The 15281-nt window shown below is 38.7% G+C and overlaps 1 protein-coding gene across 1 annotated transcript; it reads left to right on the forward strand.

Moving 5' to 3' along the window:
* The first annotated feature begins 6048 nt into the window (after window positions 1–6048).
* On the forward strand, window positions 6049–10529 carry RGS21 (regulator of G protein signaling 21). Its single transcript, XM_030953547.1, has 4 exons — window positions 6049–6059; window positions 7462–7538; window positions 8803–8969; window positions 9953–10529. Exons 1-4 carry the CDS (start codon window positions 6049–6051, stop codon window positions 10154–10156), a joined length of 459 nt encoding a protein of 152 aa, XP_030809407.1. The 3' UTR covers window positions 10157–10529.
* Window positions 10530–15281: the final 4752 nt, after the last annotated feature.

The raw sequence follows: 15281 nt of genomic DNA on the forward strand, positions 1-15281 counted from the left end.
AATGAAAAAAGTACATATATTTAATACTGTTCCAAAATCCAACCGAATTACAAATATAGTACCCTGAGTAAGACATTCTCATGTTCGCAAAATCCCAGCTGCTAGTCAGAAGGGTCTGCAGTGATAAACAGAAGTCAGCAGATGCCCTTTATTTCATTTCACAGACACATGGAAAATTTTGCTTATCTCCAGGGAGGTCTTCCTCAAACCCATCAGTCTGTGGTATTGACAGTGCGAGTCCCTCTTATGAGTTTTATAATGAAAACAAACAAATAAGATATTCCTGGTAGCTGTTTATGCATGTGTGTTTTCCAAAGATAATTATGAACCCTAGCTGAATTTACAGCAGACTAGTGCCATGGGAACTACTGTAAAAAGAAAGTCAAGATAAACTCAGAGAAAGGAAGGCAAAGGACACAAAGATAAACCAAAATGAAATAATTATCTGGCAATGGGTTTTTTTCTAGAAGAGGCTCCTTTTAGTGAGGGAAAATGAGCACTCTACTATTTAGTGCTGTGCTGCAGTCCTGAAGACGAACTAGGCGTGGATTTAGTACAAGTCTGTGATGCTGTTCCAGGATTGATCAGACTCAGGACTGGCCCTGCACAGATGTATTTACAGCACAAATCTCTGGGTAGTACCAGAGAACACAGTCAGGCTTCTCTAGTTTTGGCAGAATCCATGCCACAGTTACGTAAATCCTCTTGAGCTGCCCTAATGCAAATAGTACATATACTAAGCCTGTTGGGGAAGTACTATTATTGGAGATTGTTCTATGTAGCAGCTTTTTATATTTATATGTGCCATTCAGGGTTCAGCAAGAGCTCCCAAAATACTCCTCCTGCCAACACAATAATTTACCCTACCCAAACACTGCACTTTACTCCTTACATAGGTGAAGTCTCAGGACAAAAAGCATGAGGGAAGCAATCTGCTGACTTGGGTGGCACCAAGATTTTTCTCCTGTTTCAACACTTCAGTCTAATTAGATGCTTTAAATTGGCTGAAGGTGCTGTTCTTGTTTAATTTGAGGGAGTTAGAAATACACAGGACCAAAGATCTTCTTCCAGTTGTGGATTTGTTACTGAACAAAAGACAACTTGACTGATTTTTCAACTGACAAAAAGCAAGAATGAAATCTAAGATAAAGAATCTCACAGAAGACTGATTTCCATTTCCCAGTGAAGCAGGCAATCAATAACACGGCTCTTACATGCTTTTACATGCTACAACTTTTAAGTGACTCACAAACAGCAGATCATTTTCCTCTCTTTTTGTTCCCAGCTGCTCAGCCTGCCTTAAATAGCTACTGCTTTGAATGCAGTTCCCTCTCCTTTCCACACATGCTGCCAAAGACATCAGCTGAGAAAAAAATTGCAGAAAATCATCTTCCTCTCATCGGTGATTCATATGCTCATGAACTTACACCTTGCTCAGTTGCCTATCCCAGATCCTACTCTGTTCTTTGCATTTTAGTCAAATGCCTCAATCAAATGCACTTTAAGCTCCTGTGTGGCTCTGTGCCAAAGAAAAAAATTTATTTCCTCTATCCACCACCTGAACCTGCTTCCATTTTTACTTTTCTCCTTGTTAATGTGTCGCTATCTTCCATTTGTTGTGCTCTTATCACTTAGAGCTGGTCTCATAAAAGCTCCTTCTGGTTTCATACCAAAGGAGTGAATTTCTCTCTTCTTTCCTAAATATAATCTGTTTGTGTAACCTCCTCCTAATTCACCCTTATACTTTACAGAAAATTATCTGGACTCCTAGATTTACAATCTATCCTCTACCATTGCCTTCTCCATGAAGGGTAACTAAAATTAACTAGCAAGAAACACAATCCTACAGCAGTCATTTGAGAGTTTTCAAGCAGGACAGAAGATAAGGCTGAAGCCTAAAAAAAGGACAACTCTGAACTCTCATTTCTTCACCATAAAATTTGCTTGTAATGAAGACACTCTTGTTTCTTCACAGCTTAGTGGCCTCATTTTAAATTTCTGCAGATAATGCTATTCCAGTTTTTCCTGGTTGTACATTTTCTTGAGAATTGTTTCCAGTTCTTTTCCAATGGAGGTTTGTGGTTGTACAGCACTTGGAAATCGTGAATATGAGGAGCCCAGAGTGCTGTAAAATATTTTGACAGCTTGTTCTTGAAATCAAAACATTTCACCTGAAGGGCATAGTTTGCTTGGGTGGAAAATAACAGCTCATTTTCTTATGCAAAACAACTCTGTGGCATACTGAAGGCACACAGAGTTATTCACGTGGAAAAATATCAATTATTTTTTGAGTTGCCCATGCTGTGCAGTGCTGTGGGAAGGTGGGCATTTACATAGTATTCTGATTAAGGTGTATTTGCATCCCCGTGGGACAGGCATTTCCATGTTCTTAGGATGCCAGCAGTGCTTGGATCATGTTGGCTTCTCCCAACATAAGGGATACACCCAAGTTCCCGTGGGCTTCGACTGCCTGGGGCAGTAGAACATTAATTTTTTTTTCTGCTGAGATTACCTTGTACAAGCCAGCACTATCCAAGCAAATCTCTGTATGGAATGGAATGGAATTAACAGAGGCCAAGTGCTGAGAAGCATTAACACACCGAACTGCTGGGAAACACCAGCACATCCATTGGAGAGTGTGAGCTTTTCTCACTTTGTGCTCAGGTGAGTATACAAGGCAGCCCTTTTAGGAACATATGTAAATGGAAATGATTACTTAGGTTAATAAAGCAATGGTTTGAATATGTAACATTGATTTAGATTGTCTATTGTGATTAGTATCCAGGTCAGATGAACAAAAATGACAGGTCTTGGGGCCCGCAACAGCCAATAGCTTTTCATAAAGGAAGATAATTCAGCGAAAGCTAAAGACAGTTAAAGAACAAAAGGCGAGCATCAGTAAAAGTCAAGCAGTGAGCCTAAAAGTTCTAAGGATTTAAATATTTAATAAATGTGGGGTCCTTAGCAAGTAATATTGGCAAAGTTGGGAACGTTAAATCAGATCCACATTCCCTTTTCTAGAGTTTCAGCTCTCCCATGTCATCAAAGGCACAGGACTCCAGAAATCCATAGCCCAGTCCTCAGAGTTACCAGAAGGTTAAGCCACAGGCCTGACAGATGAAGAGAAAAATATCCTGCAATTAGCTGAGCAAGTAAGGGTCTGAGTGAGTCTGGAGGTCCAGTCCCAGCTAGGACCAAACTGCAGCTATAACTGTGTGTGTCACCTGGGCCCAGATTCACAAAAAGTTTAGCACTAATTCTGTGTGCAATTTCCAGCCCCTCTCTACTATGTATTTCATCTTGTTTGATTGATGCTGTTTATTATGAATAGCCAACACACTTGCACAAGCAGCTGATGCATTTGTTTTAATACTAAGATCGCTTTTTCTCCTATGACATTTCAGTGAAATATTAGAGTTTCCTTCCAGACACTATTAAGTTCTAAGCAGAGGACGTACGGAGAAATACAACCAGCTGGTTTCTATGGGAAGAAGTGGCTGTGCCTAACTTTGGTTAGTGAACTTATTTTCATTGCCCCAGTACAAATATCACAACAATTCTATTAACCTGTTGCGTACCTAAAATATTTTCAGCTTGCATAGAATGAGCAGTCACTGACTGCTCAGAATGTTGTACAGGGATGAGAGTCCCTCACAGCTTCTTTGTGGTTTTGTGGATTTGAGCAGTACCCCATAAAATGCAAAAGCAATCTGACTGGATCTATCCATTTATTGTGTGTGTAAAATATTCCTGGGTTTTAGCATAGTTCTGTGGCTGCTAAGACTGACTTAAAAAATATCCATCGGTCCTGAAAAATCTTGAAGAGATGTTCATGTCTGCTTCATTCAGATAACAGACTATCAGGTAGAAATTTTAAAAATGCATGTGGGGCACTATCTGGAATTTTGTTTTGAAATAAATGTATATTATCTGATGATTTTAATTAAAAATAGGCACAGGTCCTCAACCTTCCCTCTCATAGTTTCACAGGAGTTAATGGAATAATGATATAACAATGTTAATACTGCTTTAAAAAAAAGAAAAAAAAATCAATTTATCATCACAGTTCTGAGGTGGGTAAATAGAAGAACCACTGGGATTAGACACAGGGTAAACACTGAGAAATTAACAGAGCCAGTTATAAATTATGAATTGCCTAATTTAGTGTCACCTCTGTCCTCACAACTGGACTGGACTGACTTCTGGCATGACACTGTTAAAAAATTCAAATTGTAGCTGTTTACGCTCTGCCCAGCCAGAAGCTCCACAGATAAATATCAGTTGGATTTTGTATGATGTTTATTTCCTTTTGCCAAAGCTCAAACCTGGGACTGAATCAGGCACAAAGGATTTGATGTCAGTGCAGATGCTGAAAGTTTTCTCCCCAGCTGTAAGATGCTGAAGTTAGTCTCATGAGCACAATGCATGAAAGGTTTTTGGTCCACCCTGGCACACAAGATAATCTCTAAATAAGAAAAAAATGACCAATTAACATTTCTGTTCTTCTGCTATAATGTTTAGAAGCAAGCAGATGCAAAGCTGAGGAATTACAGGAAGTATTAGTATTTTGCTGCCAAGAATATTTTTAGTAATATGTGGGACTAAAGGGCATCTTAGGTCATAATTTCTAGTATTCTATTAATGAAGACAACAATTTAAAATAATCTCATAACTATATGAAGCTCTATCTTCAAAGTACAGAAGAATAGAAAGGGAAAAAAGTTCCACTGGGAGGCTGCAAAAAACAATTTGTGAAGCCTTATTCTGGTTTTCAGTCTGAATTTGTTCACTGGCTGCTTCTATACATTTTTTCTTTTGTCAATATAACCATTATGCTAAAATAATTTTTTTTTTCTCACCAGGTTACCTCTCTGTATTCAGAGGGCAATCATAGCTCCTCTCTGCTTTCATCTTAGAGACAAATTGGTCTTTCATTCTTCTCCTGCAAGACAGTTCAATTCTCTTGCTTGTCCCACCCCTCCATATCTGTTTCCATCTGATTTCATCTTCCTGGAGCACAATTGACCAGATTCACTGGTTTTTGTCCCATGTGAAGTTCATAAAATAGATTGGCCTGAAACTTCTTTTACAGATCTACAAAGGATAAGGATAAGGAATAACCTCTTAACATTGCTAAGGGTGAAACATGGCATGTGGTGCTTGTGTTTTTCTTTCTGCTCTTAGAAGATGAACATGGCTAAAATAAGAAAGATGTTCTCAGGCGGGCAGGAGTCAGCTTTGCTCATGATTGTACCACAGAGGAAAATAAAATGAGACAAACTCCTAAGGCTGCTCTGGTGTAAAATATTTTTTAGGTGTAAAATATTTTAATTGAGAAGACAAAAATCCCTAAGTCTGCAAGCTGGGAGAGCTGGGATCCCAGTTCCTGAACCACTGGAAGTTTATGCCAAGTGTAGACATTGAGAACCAGGAATCTGGGTAATCTGAGTAAAGGATTTGGCCTCAGGACAAGATTTGGAGGGAGGCAAGAATCAATCAGTAAGCCTGCTTGCTCAGGAGAGTGAGGGACAGCAAGGGTTATACAGAGGGAGCCAAGAACTGGGGATGAAAGAATAATTACCAAGAGCAAGAGACAAATTACATAGATCAGCAGCTGGCTACAATCCCTTCTCAGCCAGTTCCAGGGAGCAATAAGGTCCCCTCTGGAGCTTTTCTCCAGGCTAAACACCCCAGCTCCCTCAGCTGCTCTTCGTCAGACCTGTGCTCCAGTCCTTCACCACCTGCTGCCCTTCTCTGGAGTTGTTCCACCACCCGTGACCCTGAGCAGGAATGTGTTGCCATTGCCCCCATTCCTTTTGTATTATGGCCACTATTAGGTGAGAGTGGCACTGCTTAAAAATAGGCCACATTTCTGAAATAAATAGTTTTAAAGAAAATGTTGAGAGGGTTTGTCAGCGTGCATGGTCCTGTTTGGTTATTCACATGCTAACTGTATTGTTCCTGCAGTACCTCCAGCTTGAAGATCAGTCAGAAAACGAAACTCTGCCTTCCCTGAGACAGTCAGACAGACAAACAGCGGAACAAAAAATGCCAGTGAAGTGAGTTGCTGTTTATGGCTATTTTAACGGTAGGAGATTTATGTGACAGGATGACCAAGTTTGAATAATCTGTACAGCTTTATTTTCCTTCACACTTTGGAGGGGATATGACTATTCTGATTCCTTGTTGTCAATTCTGCTTGCCATTTCCATTCAAGTAAATCCCACACAGTCAGTGAGATCATTCTGACTGGTGAGTAAACATTAAAACAACTAATATTACCCATAAGAACAAGAAGCAAAACTGTCTGGTTTATCCTGGTCTTTCATTTTGCTTTTTTGCTTGACAAGAAAGCTAGTAAACATTTAATAAAAATCTTGAAAATTTATCATATATTTGATAAAAGTTTCTTATTGTTGCTAAAACAAATTCTCTGCTGATTAATGCCATCATCACATGATGTCTCACAAAATACAACATAATGCTATGTTTGGTTTTCATTTCTGTTTTCACAGACTTTCTATATTTGCACTCCAGCTTCCCTCATGTATGTCTTTATATATACTTATAAATATGCACTTTTTTTTTCTTGCTTAAATATAATTTTTGCACTCTGGATACAAGTAAGTGGAGAGCTACAAAAATCTTGCTTGTTTAAGGTGTCACTGTCACCATCCCTTGTAATAATTATAACTACAGCCTCATAATATCCTGACACTATCTCTTTATAAATTTGCAATTAGAAAATACCATTACTGATGATGCTGAGAAGTGGCTGTGGAACACAGATCTCAAACCAACCTCTATAATTCAGAGAACAGGGTTTTGATAGCTGAGCTCTCAGAGCCCCCTTAGGAGCATCAAATGTTTTTTTTTTTACAGAACTTGAGAGTGTTTGTGATTGTTTTTAATGCTAAGTTTGTTTTTTTTTTTTTTTAATTGGTTGGTTTTTTTGGTAGGGTTTGTTTGTTTTAAGAAAACTGGCAATATTTTATACAGAAGAAAGTGTTTACCCTCATGTCTAGCAGAAGCCTACAGCAAGTTGCAGGGGAAGAGTCAAAGCTATGAATTTACTCAATTATTTATGCCCCCTAGAAGCTCATTTGAGGCCCATGTTTCCTATTAGTGTTAGCTTGGTAATATTTTCAGATAATTCCTGTCATTACAAGTAAAAAATGCTATATAAATTAATGCCTAGTCCTTTTGAACTCGAGAAGAAATTCAGTGCACTCTCTAGAACATTCCTACCTCTCCTGTGCTTTATTAGAGCTCCACCAGCTGCAAGCATTACGCGTATTTCCAGGAAGAATAGTCAAGTAAGCAGTGCCAATATCCCTGTTTTGCTGTGTGTAGGGTAGGAGGAGTGGCTGAGCCTCTCTCCCTAGCAGTCAGACACACTGTAGGCTCTCAGCCACCCCAGCCTGCACAGGGCAGAGACCACAATGCTATTTTCAAGGGCAGATGTTGTTTTCACAGGTCAAACTCTGGGGAAACCATGGCCTGGTCTGAGTCTGTGGATACAGTACTATCCAATAAAGGTAAGAAGGGATGGAAAAACATATGTGTTTTTAAAACATTTGTCATCCCATTTACCAAACATTCCTGCCAGGTTTTCACACTGCTCTCCATTCAGCTCCCCACATGCACTGAACTGACCAGAGCTGCTGATGGAGGAGGGGGAACTGCTGTCCTGAGAGGTTTATCCAAGCTGCAAACACAACATCCCTTCTGTCCAGTGCTCAAGGGCAGGCAGAAATGCTATGGAATAGTTTTTATTAAAGTAACTGCTAAATTCCCCTTGCAGAGGTTTAATTTTTAATAATTTTTTTCACAAAAACTCACAAATGTTTCCTTAGATATTCCTGAGAAATATGTGCGTTGTGCAGTGACTTCCACTCAAACAAAAAATGACGTATCTAAAGTCACTTCTCCTAGAAATGCCATTTCTACAGACCTAACACAACAAACCACATGCAACTTGGAAATTTCCTAGCCCCTGCCCCATTTCCCAGCAGTAATATTGTGGCCTGGACCTTGGGATGCCTCCACCCTGTTCCTGGATAGCATTAACTTGACTAACACAACTAAATTTGGGTCCTGTCAGTTTCCTTTACTCAGAGGTTCTGATTTGGATTAATTTTAAAACCATTTATTCCAAACAAACCTTTATTTGTTTCATTTTTTTCCCTTCAAAATGAAAAAAAAAGAAAAAAGAAATAAAAAAAGAAAAAAGAGGAACAAAGAAGTAACAAAAGTAACAAGGAGTCCATCTTTTATCCAGATCTTAATCTTTCCTTGCAAGGAGATGGAAGCCCCATTTGGGCAGGGAACCTAAGCTGTGGGGGAAGCACATTAGCACAGTGTGACCTACATTTCTACTTGCCTCTCAGCCGAGGAGTCAACCTCAAATCTCTGATTTCCCAGCCACTACAAATCCTTTTGAAACCAAAACCTCTACGATCCCTTTTAACAAATGTACCAGTGCTAAAGAGACCAAACCACAGGAGGCAGCTGCTGGGAGCAATCCTTGGTTGGCAACTCACTGAAAAACTCTCTTAGTAGTCCCCTTATCAGCACTGTAATCTAATCTCCTATTTATTTCCCCTGCAGCAGCTTCTCAAACCTGATTGCTGGCTGACACGTAAAAGAGTGGCAGATACATAGGTTACACTATACACATACTGTAAAAAAAAAAAAAATATATATATATGTACACACACACACACATGTGAGTATGCACACACATAAATTGCACTGGCCTTTCAGTTTTCCTCCATCCACTATCTGATGCATTTCCCCCAGAGGGCCTGGCAGCTTTTCGGACATTTTTGAAGTCTGAGTTCAGTGAGGAGAATGTGGAGTTCTGGCTGGCCTGTGAGGACTTCAAGAAAACCAGATCCTCCACTAAGATTGCGTTGAAAGCCCAGAAGATTTATTCTGACTTTATACAAGCTGATGCTCCAAAGGAGGTAAAGAGTTTTTTCTGTGTGTGCTTTGGGTACTGAGGATAGGGATGAAGTGGAAAGTTTAGATCCAGACCTCAAAGAATGACCAAAAATACAATTCATCCTGGTTGTAACTCCCATTTTAATGTCCATTATTTACCAGGTAAACACCTTGTGCAATTCTGTGAAGCAAAGATGTTATGGTTTACACTTCACATTCTTTACATTCTTCACACTGGGAATAAGTTTACCTCATCTTCTGAAATTTCTGCCAGAAGTTTTAAGGAAGTTTATGCTCAATATAATTTGTCTTCTCTAATCATTTTTTATAATGCAGTAAGCACCACCTCTTCTGTATTCAATGTACCAGAACATCAGTAGGTTTATGATTGCATTTGTTCTTTTGTGTAGGTATTTTTGATATGAAGAGAATGCAAAAATTTCCATCACAGAATTCAATTTTATAATTATTTCAAAAAGGCTTACTGTGAAAGACAAATTGCTTATTAATCATTATTCACTTTCTGCACCTTAAACATTTACGCTGATGTTTTTGCATTTACTAGCAAGAGTGCTTTAAACATTCCCATGTATTACATATGATTGAAATGTAATCATATAAATCAATAATAAGATGATTGATTGATATTATTGTTAAAAACAAAAAATCCTTTAAAAATACATAGGGCCAAAGTCTAAAATGATGCTGAGTACCTTCGCTTTTAATTTACTCTTTGGTAATCAGTACTTCATAGGGTTTGGTTCAGCAGAAAGACGAGAAGGAAAAGCAAGTTTTTCCCTTATTTTTCTCAGTGATGCCATATTTTTAAGAGCCAAATGAAATGAAGAATTCAGTCTGCTAGAAAAGGAAGGGATGAGCTTCCTATTTATTTGCATCAGTCAGGTTATTTGGGAGGAAATTCAAATGCAGCTTGTGTCCTGGACACAAACAGACCTCAGCTTTCTGAGCAAACTGACACTGCTTTCATGCTCCTTTCTTCCTACAGATTAATATTGACTTCCATACCAAAAATGACATCTCCCAGAACATCTCTGAGCCCACCCTCAGCTGCTTTGATGCTGCTCAGAGCTCAATATACTGTCTCATGGCAAAGGACTCTTTTCCCAGGTTTCTGAGGTCAGAAATGTACAAGGAACTGGTGAAGAAGCACCAGGACAGAAATCAGAAGAGATGGCTCCCATTTCTGTGAGGAAAAACACTGAGGCTTTAGGAATTTATAATGTCTCCCATTGCAATTCAGTACAGATAATTATTCATTATTAAAGGGATTGCAGAAGCTATTTTCAAGAATCACCTGTGCCAACTTGTTTTTAAGTACAAATTGCACATGATGCTTTCTAATAACAGTAGAGAAATATTCAAGAAGCAGGATGGAATATGCTAGACACTTGAGCTATCTTCCTAATAAAAAACTTTGCCATTGTTGTTTTTTTCCAGTGTTTGCTTCATTTTTCAAAGCTATTTGAGGTTTTTAAGCATAATGTTTTGGTTTCCTTGTTTGCTGTTGATTCCTCTTTAGAAGTACAGCCTCCAAAATAAATCCCTTTCAGGAGACTTGAATACATTTACTCCTTCATTTGTCACCTTATCTGAAGCTTGCAAAAAATTTAAATCCTCTTTTAAACTTGTTTTATGCTAATTCAAAATAGGAGATGTAGAAATATGGTCGATAACACACAATGATAATATTTAATAAATAGGCAGCTGCTTTATAACAAATGTTCTTGGCATTCAGAGCAAATTAATGTTTCACAATAGAGCTGTCTTCAATAAGAAGGTCTTCAAGTTTCTTTGTGTTAATTTAATTTTTTATTGAAATGTCTCTTTTATTAATTGCATAGGCATCTGGGAAAAAAAACTACAACTGAGTAAATCTTCCTTTGTGCATTTTCAATTAATTAATTTTCTTTGCTTTTCCAAATATATTGGTGGTACTGTACTCCCACATACGATGAAATAATTTCATTAATTGCTACCAATGAAATTAATTTACTAATTTCATTTCAATAAAATACAGATAAGCAGAAAAGTAAGCATAAGAAACAGTTTTAGGCTGTAAAGTAAACATGTAAATCAGGATTTAGTAATGGTGTTATGTTCCAAACTAGCAAGGTATGATTGGAACCTGCAATCTTCAGGTGTTTACAGATGCACACACTGATCAAATTCACTGCTCTAGGAGGATTTATTGCACATATTTAGATGAAAGGAGGAGAATTGTGTCATGGTATTGAAGAAAAAATATTTTAAAGAAATAATCTTTGCTATGGAAAAAAAATCTAAATACAAGAGACATCAATAAGAGTTTTCAAGAAGAAAAAAAAATCTTTAATTTTAATTAGATGCTTTTGAGTGCTATAAATCTCCAGGAATCTTGCCCTGCTTGGAGCTCTGCTCATACCTTCTACACACCACCACATCCTGGTCCTAGGCTGACTATATGATGCTTTTATCCCCCGTTGTCTTGTTCTGTTTATGCTGGATAATATGTTTTGCACCTTTAAGACTTGTTCCAAGAGTGAAGGGGGGAGAGAAGAAGCATGCAATTTGTTTTCAGACACTGCACTCACCCCTCCACATTCCTGCTCCTGGACTGTGTTGTCTGCAGATGGACAGACAGCAGGCCAGAGCTCTCCTTTGCTTTAGTTAGTTTTAGCTAGCTGAGGCAAAGAAGTTCCCTTGACTCTGTTTTTTTTTATTTTTTCCCTTTTCTCTGGCCCTGTTTAAACCTGCTCTGGACTGAACACCCAGGGGAGCACCAGCAGCTGCACCTGTGGCCCACCGGGCCGGGCCTGGCCTGAGACATTTCCAGCACTGAGGGACTGATCAGAGACTGAGTGAGCTGAGCTGCAACCCGGGGAGGGACTTTCTCAGTTTGTCATCTCTTTTGGAGTGGCAAGGGGTTTGATTGTTTAATAAACAGTTTTTTTTCCACTTTTCTCCAAAGAAGTATTTTTCCTGAACCAGTTGGGAGAGGGGCCAATTAAATCTGTTTTTCTAGAGAAATCCCTTTGGAAGTTCTCTCCCAAATTTGCCCTGAACCAGAACAGTCCTCTATGCAAAAAAACCCATTTTATCAAACTACATTATGAACCAAGTCATTTAGACTGTAAAGGATATTAAGTAGCCTGAAAGCCTGAATACATTCCTCAAGTTATGAACTGAGGTTAAAATCCTGACACATCTTACGCAGACAGGGTGAAAAATATCTATTCTTTGATACTCAGCTTCTAGTCTATCACCTAGTTTTAATTTTTGCTGTCTGCATTTCTTTTTCTCTTCTTTTCTTCCTTCCCCAGTACTGGTGGTTAGTAGAGAAACGCATAGGAAGGCTGAGGTTAAGCTGCAAGGAGGATGTGGGCTCCTCTGGCCGTGCCACAGCTGCCTGTGATGCCACAGTGACATTTCTGGGGACAATCGCCCCTCCTGCCTGCACTGCAGCCTCGGGGCCATTTCCGCTGCCTGCAGTCACAACACAGGCAGCAGCCAGAAGGGCCCAAATTGTGGCATTTACTCAAAAGTGTAGCAAGTCATCTTCCCTTCCTACAAATCCCATTTGTGTTTTCAGAACAGAAAATTCCCACAGAAAGGAAGAGGTGGGATCACACCACTTTTCGTAGTAGGTCAAGCAAGTAGAAACCCAAAATTTCTGTGCTCCCAATCTTTTGGAACCTGAAGATAAAAAAGTGCTTGAAAAAAAATGGGTGGTAATGAAATCTCACAATTCTCTCTGTGCCCCTATAAACTCTCCCACTTCTGGCTCTACCCCAGTAGAGATAGAAAGTGCCAGAATGATGGCTGCCAGGGAGCTCCCGGCCATTTGAAAACACAGCCTAAGGAGACGTTACAAGCATATATAAAATAGTCAAACATGATAAAAATGATGTGTGCCATTATTCTGATAACTATATGAAAACAGTATCACAAAACATGACATCCACATTATGTCTGGCTGATCCTCTGTTATCGACAGCACCGTTATTGTCAAAAGAGGGATAATTCTTGACATTTTCACATATGACATTAATTTTAATAATTACACTGTGAAGAACCATTAATGATTTTAACAAATTTTCAATTAATTTATAATGTTTTTACGAGACATGTAAAGGAATGGCACGTCTAGGGGGTATATCCCTGACTCAAGGATGAATTAACAGTACTAATTCTTTCATAACCTCTTAATGAAAACTTTGGTACTTCTAATTCACAAAGTTAATTAAACTTTTGCTGTTGATCAAGCCTCACAACATTTTTATTAGTTTCAGATGCTAAACATGAGATGAAACTTGGAGAATTTAAAGAAATTATCACTATAAATTCATATATTTTTAAAGGCAAGTAATTTTTCAAACTCTGAGAAAACTATCTGCCCATATCATATGCAATTACACAGAAGCATCTACAGCACATTGAAATGGTTTGGATTTTAGCAATCAAATTTCTGAAAACTTCTGTAATGCAACTTATCATTTAAGCATTATAAAAGATCTATTTCAGAAAGTGTTTGAAAACACCAACCTGTGAAGGATGGGAGGCAGTAGTCTTTATTTCTCTTTATTTCCTAGGTTTAAAACTGCTGCTTCATACTCCTACATCACCTAAAAAAGGTCACAGCTTAGCATTCAAGCTCTGATAATTTGACTTAAGAAAGGCCAAGGACAGAAGTGTGATTTAGAGGATTTAGATTGAACTTTGCCAAAAAGACTCAATCTTGGTCAGCACAAAAAGGCAGGTTTACCAAAAAATCCTACCAAATATAAATGAGAGTAAAAAATGCAAAGTGAATACCACACATTTAAAAAAAATAAATCCCAATTTCTCCACACAGTGCCAATCCTAAAGCTCCAACAGCATCTAGACTCAGAGATCCCACCATATTCATCATGCTTACATCATGACAGGACTGTTCCAGGTTTGATTTTCAAGGCATATAGTCTATGTTTTCATTCTATTCATAGATTTTATATTTATAAAATATACATAGAAAAATAATAGGCATGTACATCAAGATAATAAATGCAAATTAGCCCTCAACAGAGGATGGGTATCAGGATTGTTCTGAAGCTCAGGACCACAAACTAAAGGCAGGCAGGTATATTTTCAGTTGCAGACAGGATTATATAACACTCTTTGGTTTGTCTTGTCAAAGGTTTGTTAAATTCAACACATTTCTGTAAATTTTGGAGATGAAAACTCAGTATTTCCTCTTTTGCCAGAAAATTCTCTACTAACACTGTAATGCAAAAATGTGCTTGATCAGACACATAATTACAGGCTTTGCACAAGAACCTCTTAGGCTTTTGTTTGGATCTTGATCCAAACAAAAAAGATCAGGAGGTGGAATTCCTGGAGCAGTGTCTGCTGTTAAGCAAGACAGCCATCACTCTAGGAACCTAAGCTCCTAAGCTTTGAGGAGGATTTTCAGTGAGCCATTTTAGTAGGCTTCTGCTCCTGAGGCGTTTGGATTGATGTCAGAGCCCAGGATCCTGTCCCCATGGCTCACCCACACCCAGCTCATCCTCTTCCTCCCAGAGCTCTCCACTGGGAAAACAGTGCCCTTCTCACATTGCCCTTACTTTCTGTATATAAAGCTCTCTCTTGGTGAGACGTCTGCAGCTGATTCTTGACCCGGTCCAGCTCTTCTGAAGGATCCATCTTTTGAAATGAACCTCAGTCACAGTAAGAGGCAGAAACAGCTTCAGCAACGTCTGCAATTTATCCAAACACAAATGGCACCAGTATGGCCAAACCATTCCAGTGAGTAGCAGCTACAAAACGTTCAATTTGACAACATCCCTACATGTGCATGTCAAAGTTGGTGAGTGACTTCCTGTTTTTTATCTTCTCTCTGCACCACACACCTTTAGAGATGCTCCAGCTTGTGAGAAATTGTGAATGATGCCCATGAGCCAGGGGAAGGGCCCCTGCTCACCACTGTGAGGGTTGGATCAGACACAAGACAAGAATATCCAACCTGAACTAGGTATATAAAAGTTCCAGGAATTCTGAATACTACATGCCAAAATTAACCATTTTTGATTAAAAAACTCCCTGGATTTTGGGGAGAGCAGGTGCTACATCTAGACTTTACTGCTATGTCTTAGAAAGGGAAACCTAGCATTTGTAATTTGACTCCTGCAAAGGCAATACAGGGGAATTAACTTAATGAAATCACTTTAATATCTTTATTTCTGGAGGATAATTACACTCTGCAGTGCCGGTGGAATTTTAAAGGACATTATGTATCCGAAATTGAAGCATGTTTTCTGCCTTTTGGTTTACTGAAAAGCGAGACAGGAAGAAAACCATGA

The sequence above is a fragment of the Camarhynchus parvulus genome, chromosome 8, assembly GCF_901933205.1.
Source record: "Camarhynchus parvulus chromosome 8, STF_HiC, whole genome shotgun sequence".
In the NCBI taxonomy this organism is placed as follows: Eukaryota; Metazoa; Chordata; class Aves; order Passeriformes; family Thraupidae; genus Camarhynchus; species Camarhynchus parvulus.

Bases quoted from the DNA above. Each gene is read 5' to 3' on its own strand.
- RGS21 (XM_030953547.1), top strand. The intron at 7,539-8,802 runs GTAAGAAGGGAT...CATTTCCCCCAG, and splicing joins TACAGTACTATCCAATAAAG to AGGGCCTGGCAGCTTTTCGG. The intron at 8,970-9,952 runs GTAAAGAGTTTT...TTCTTCCTACAG, and splicing joins AAGCTGATGCTCCAAAGGAG to ATTAATATTGACTTCCATAC.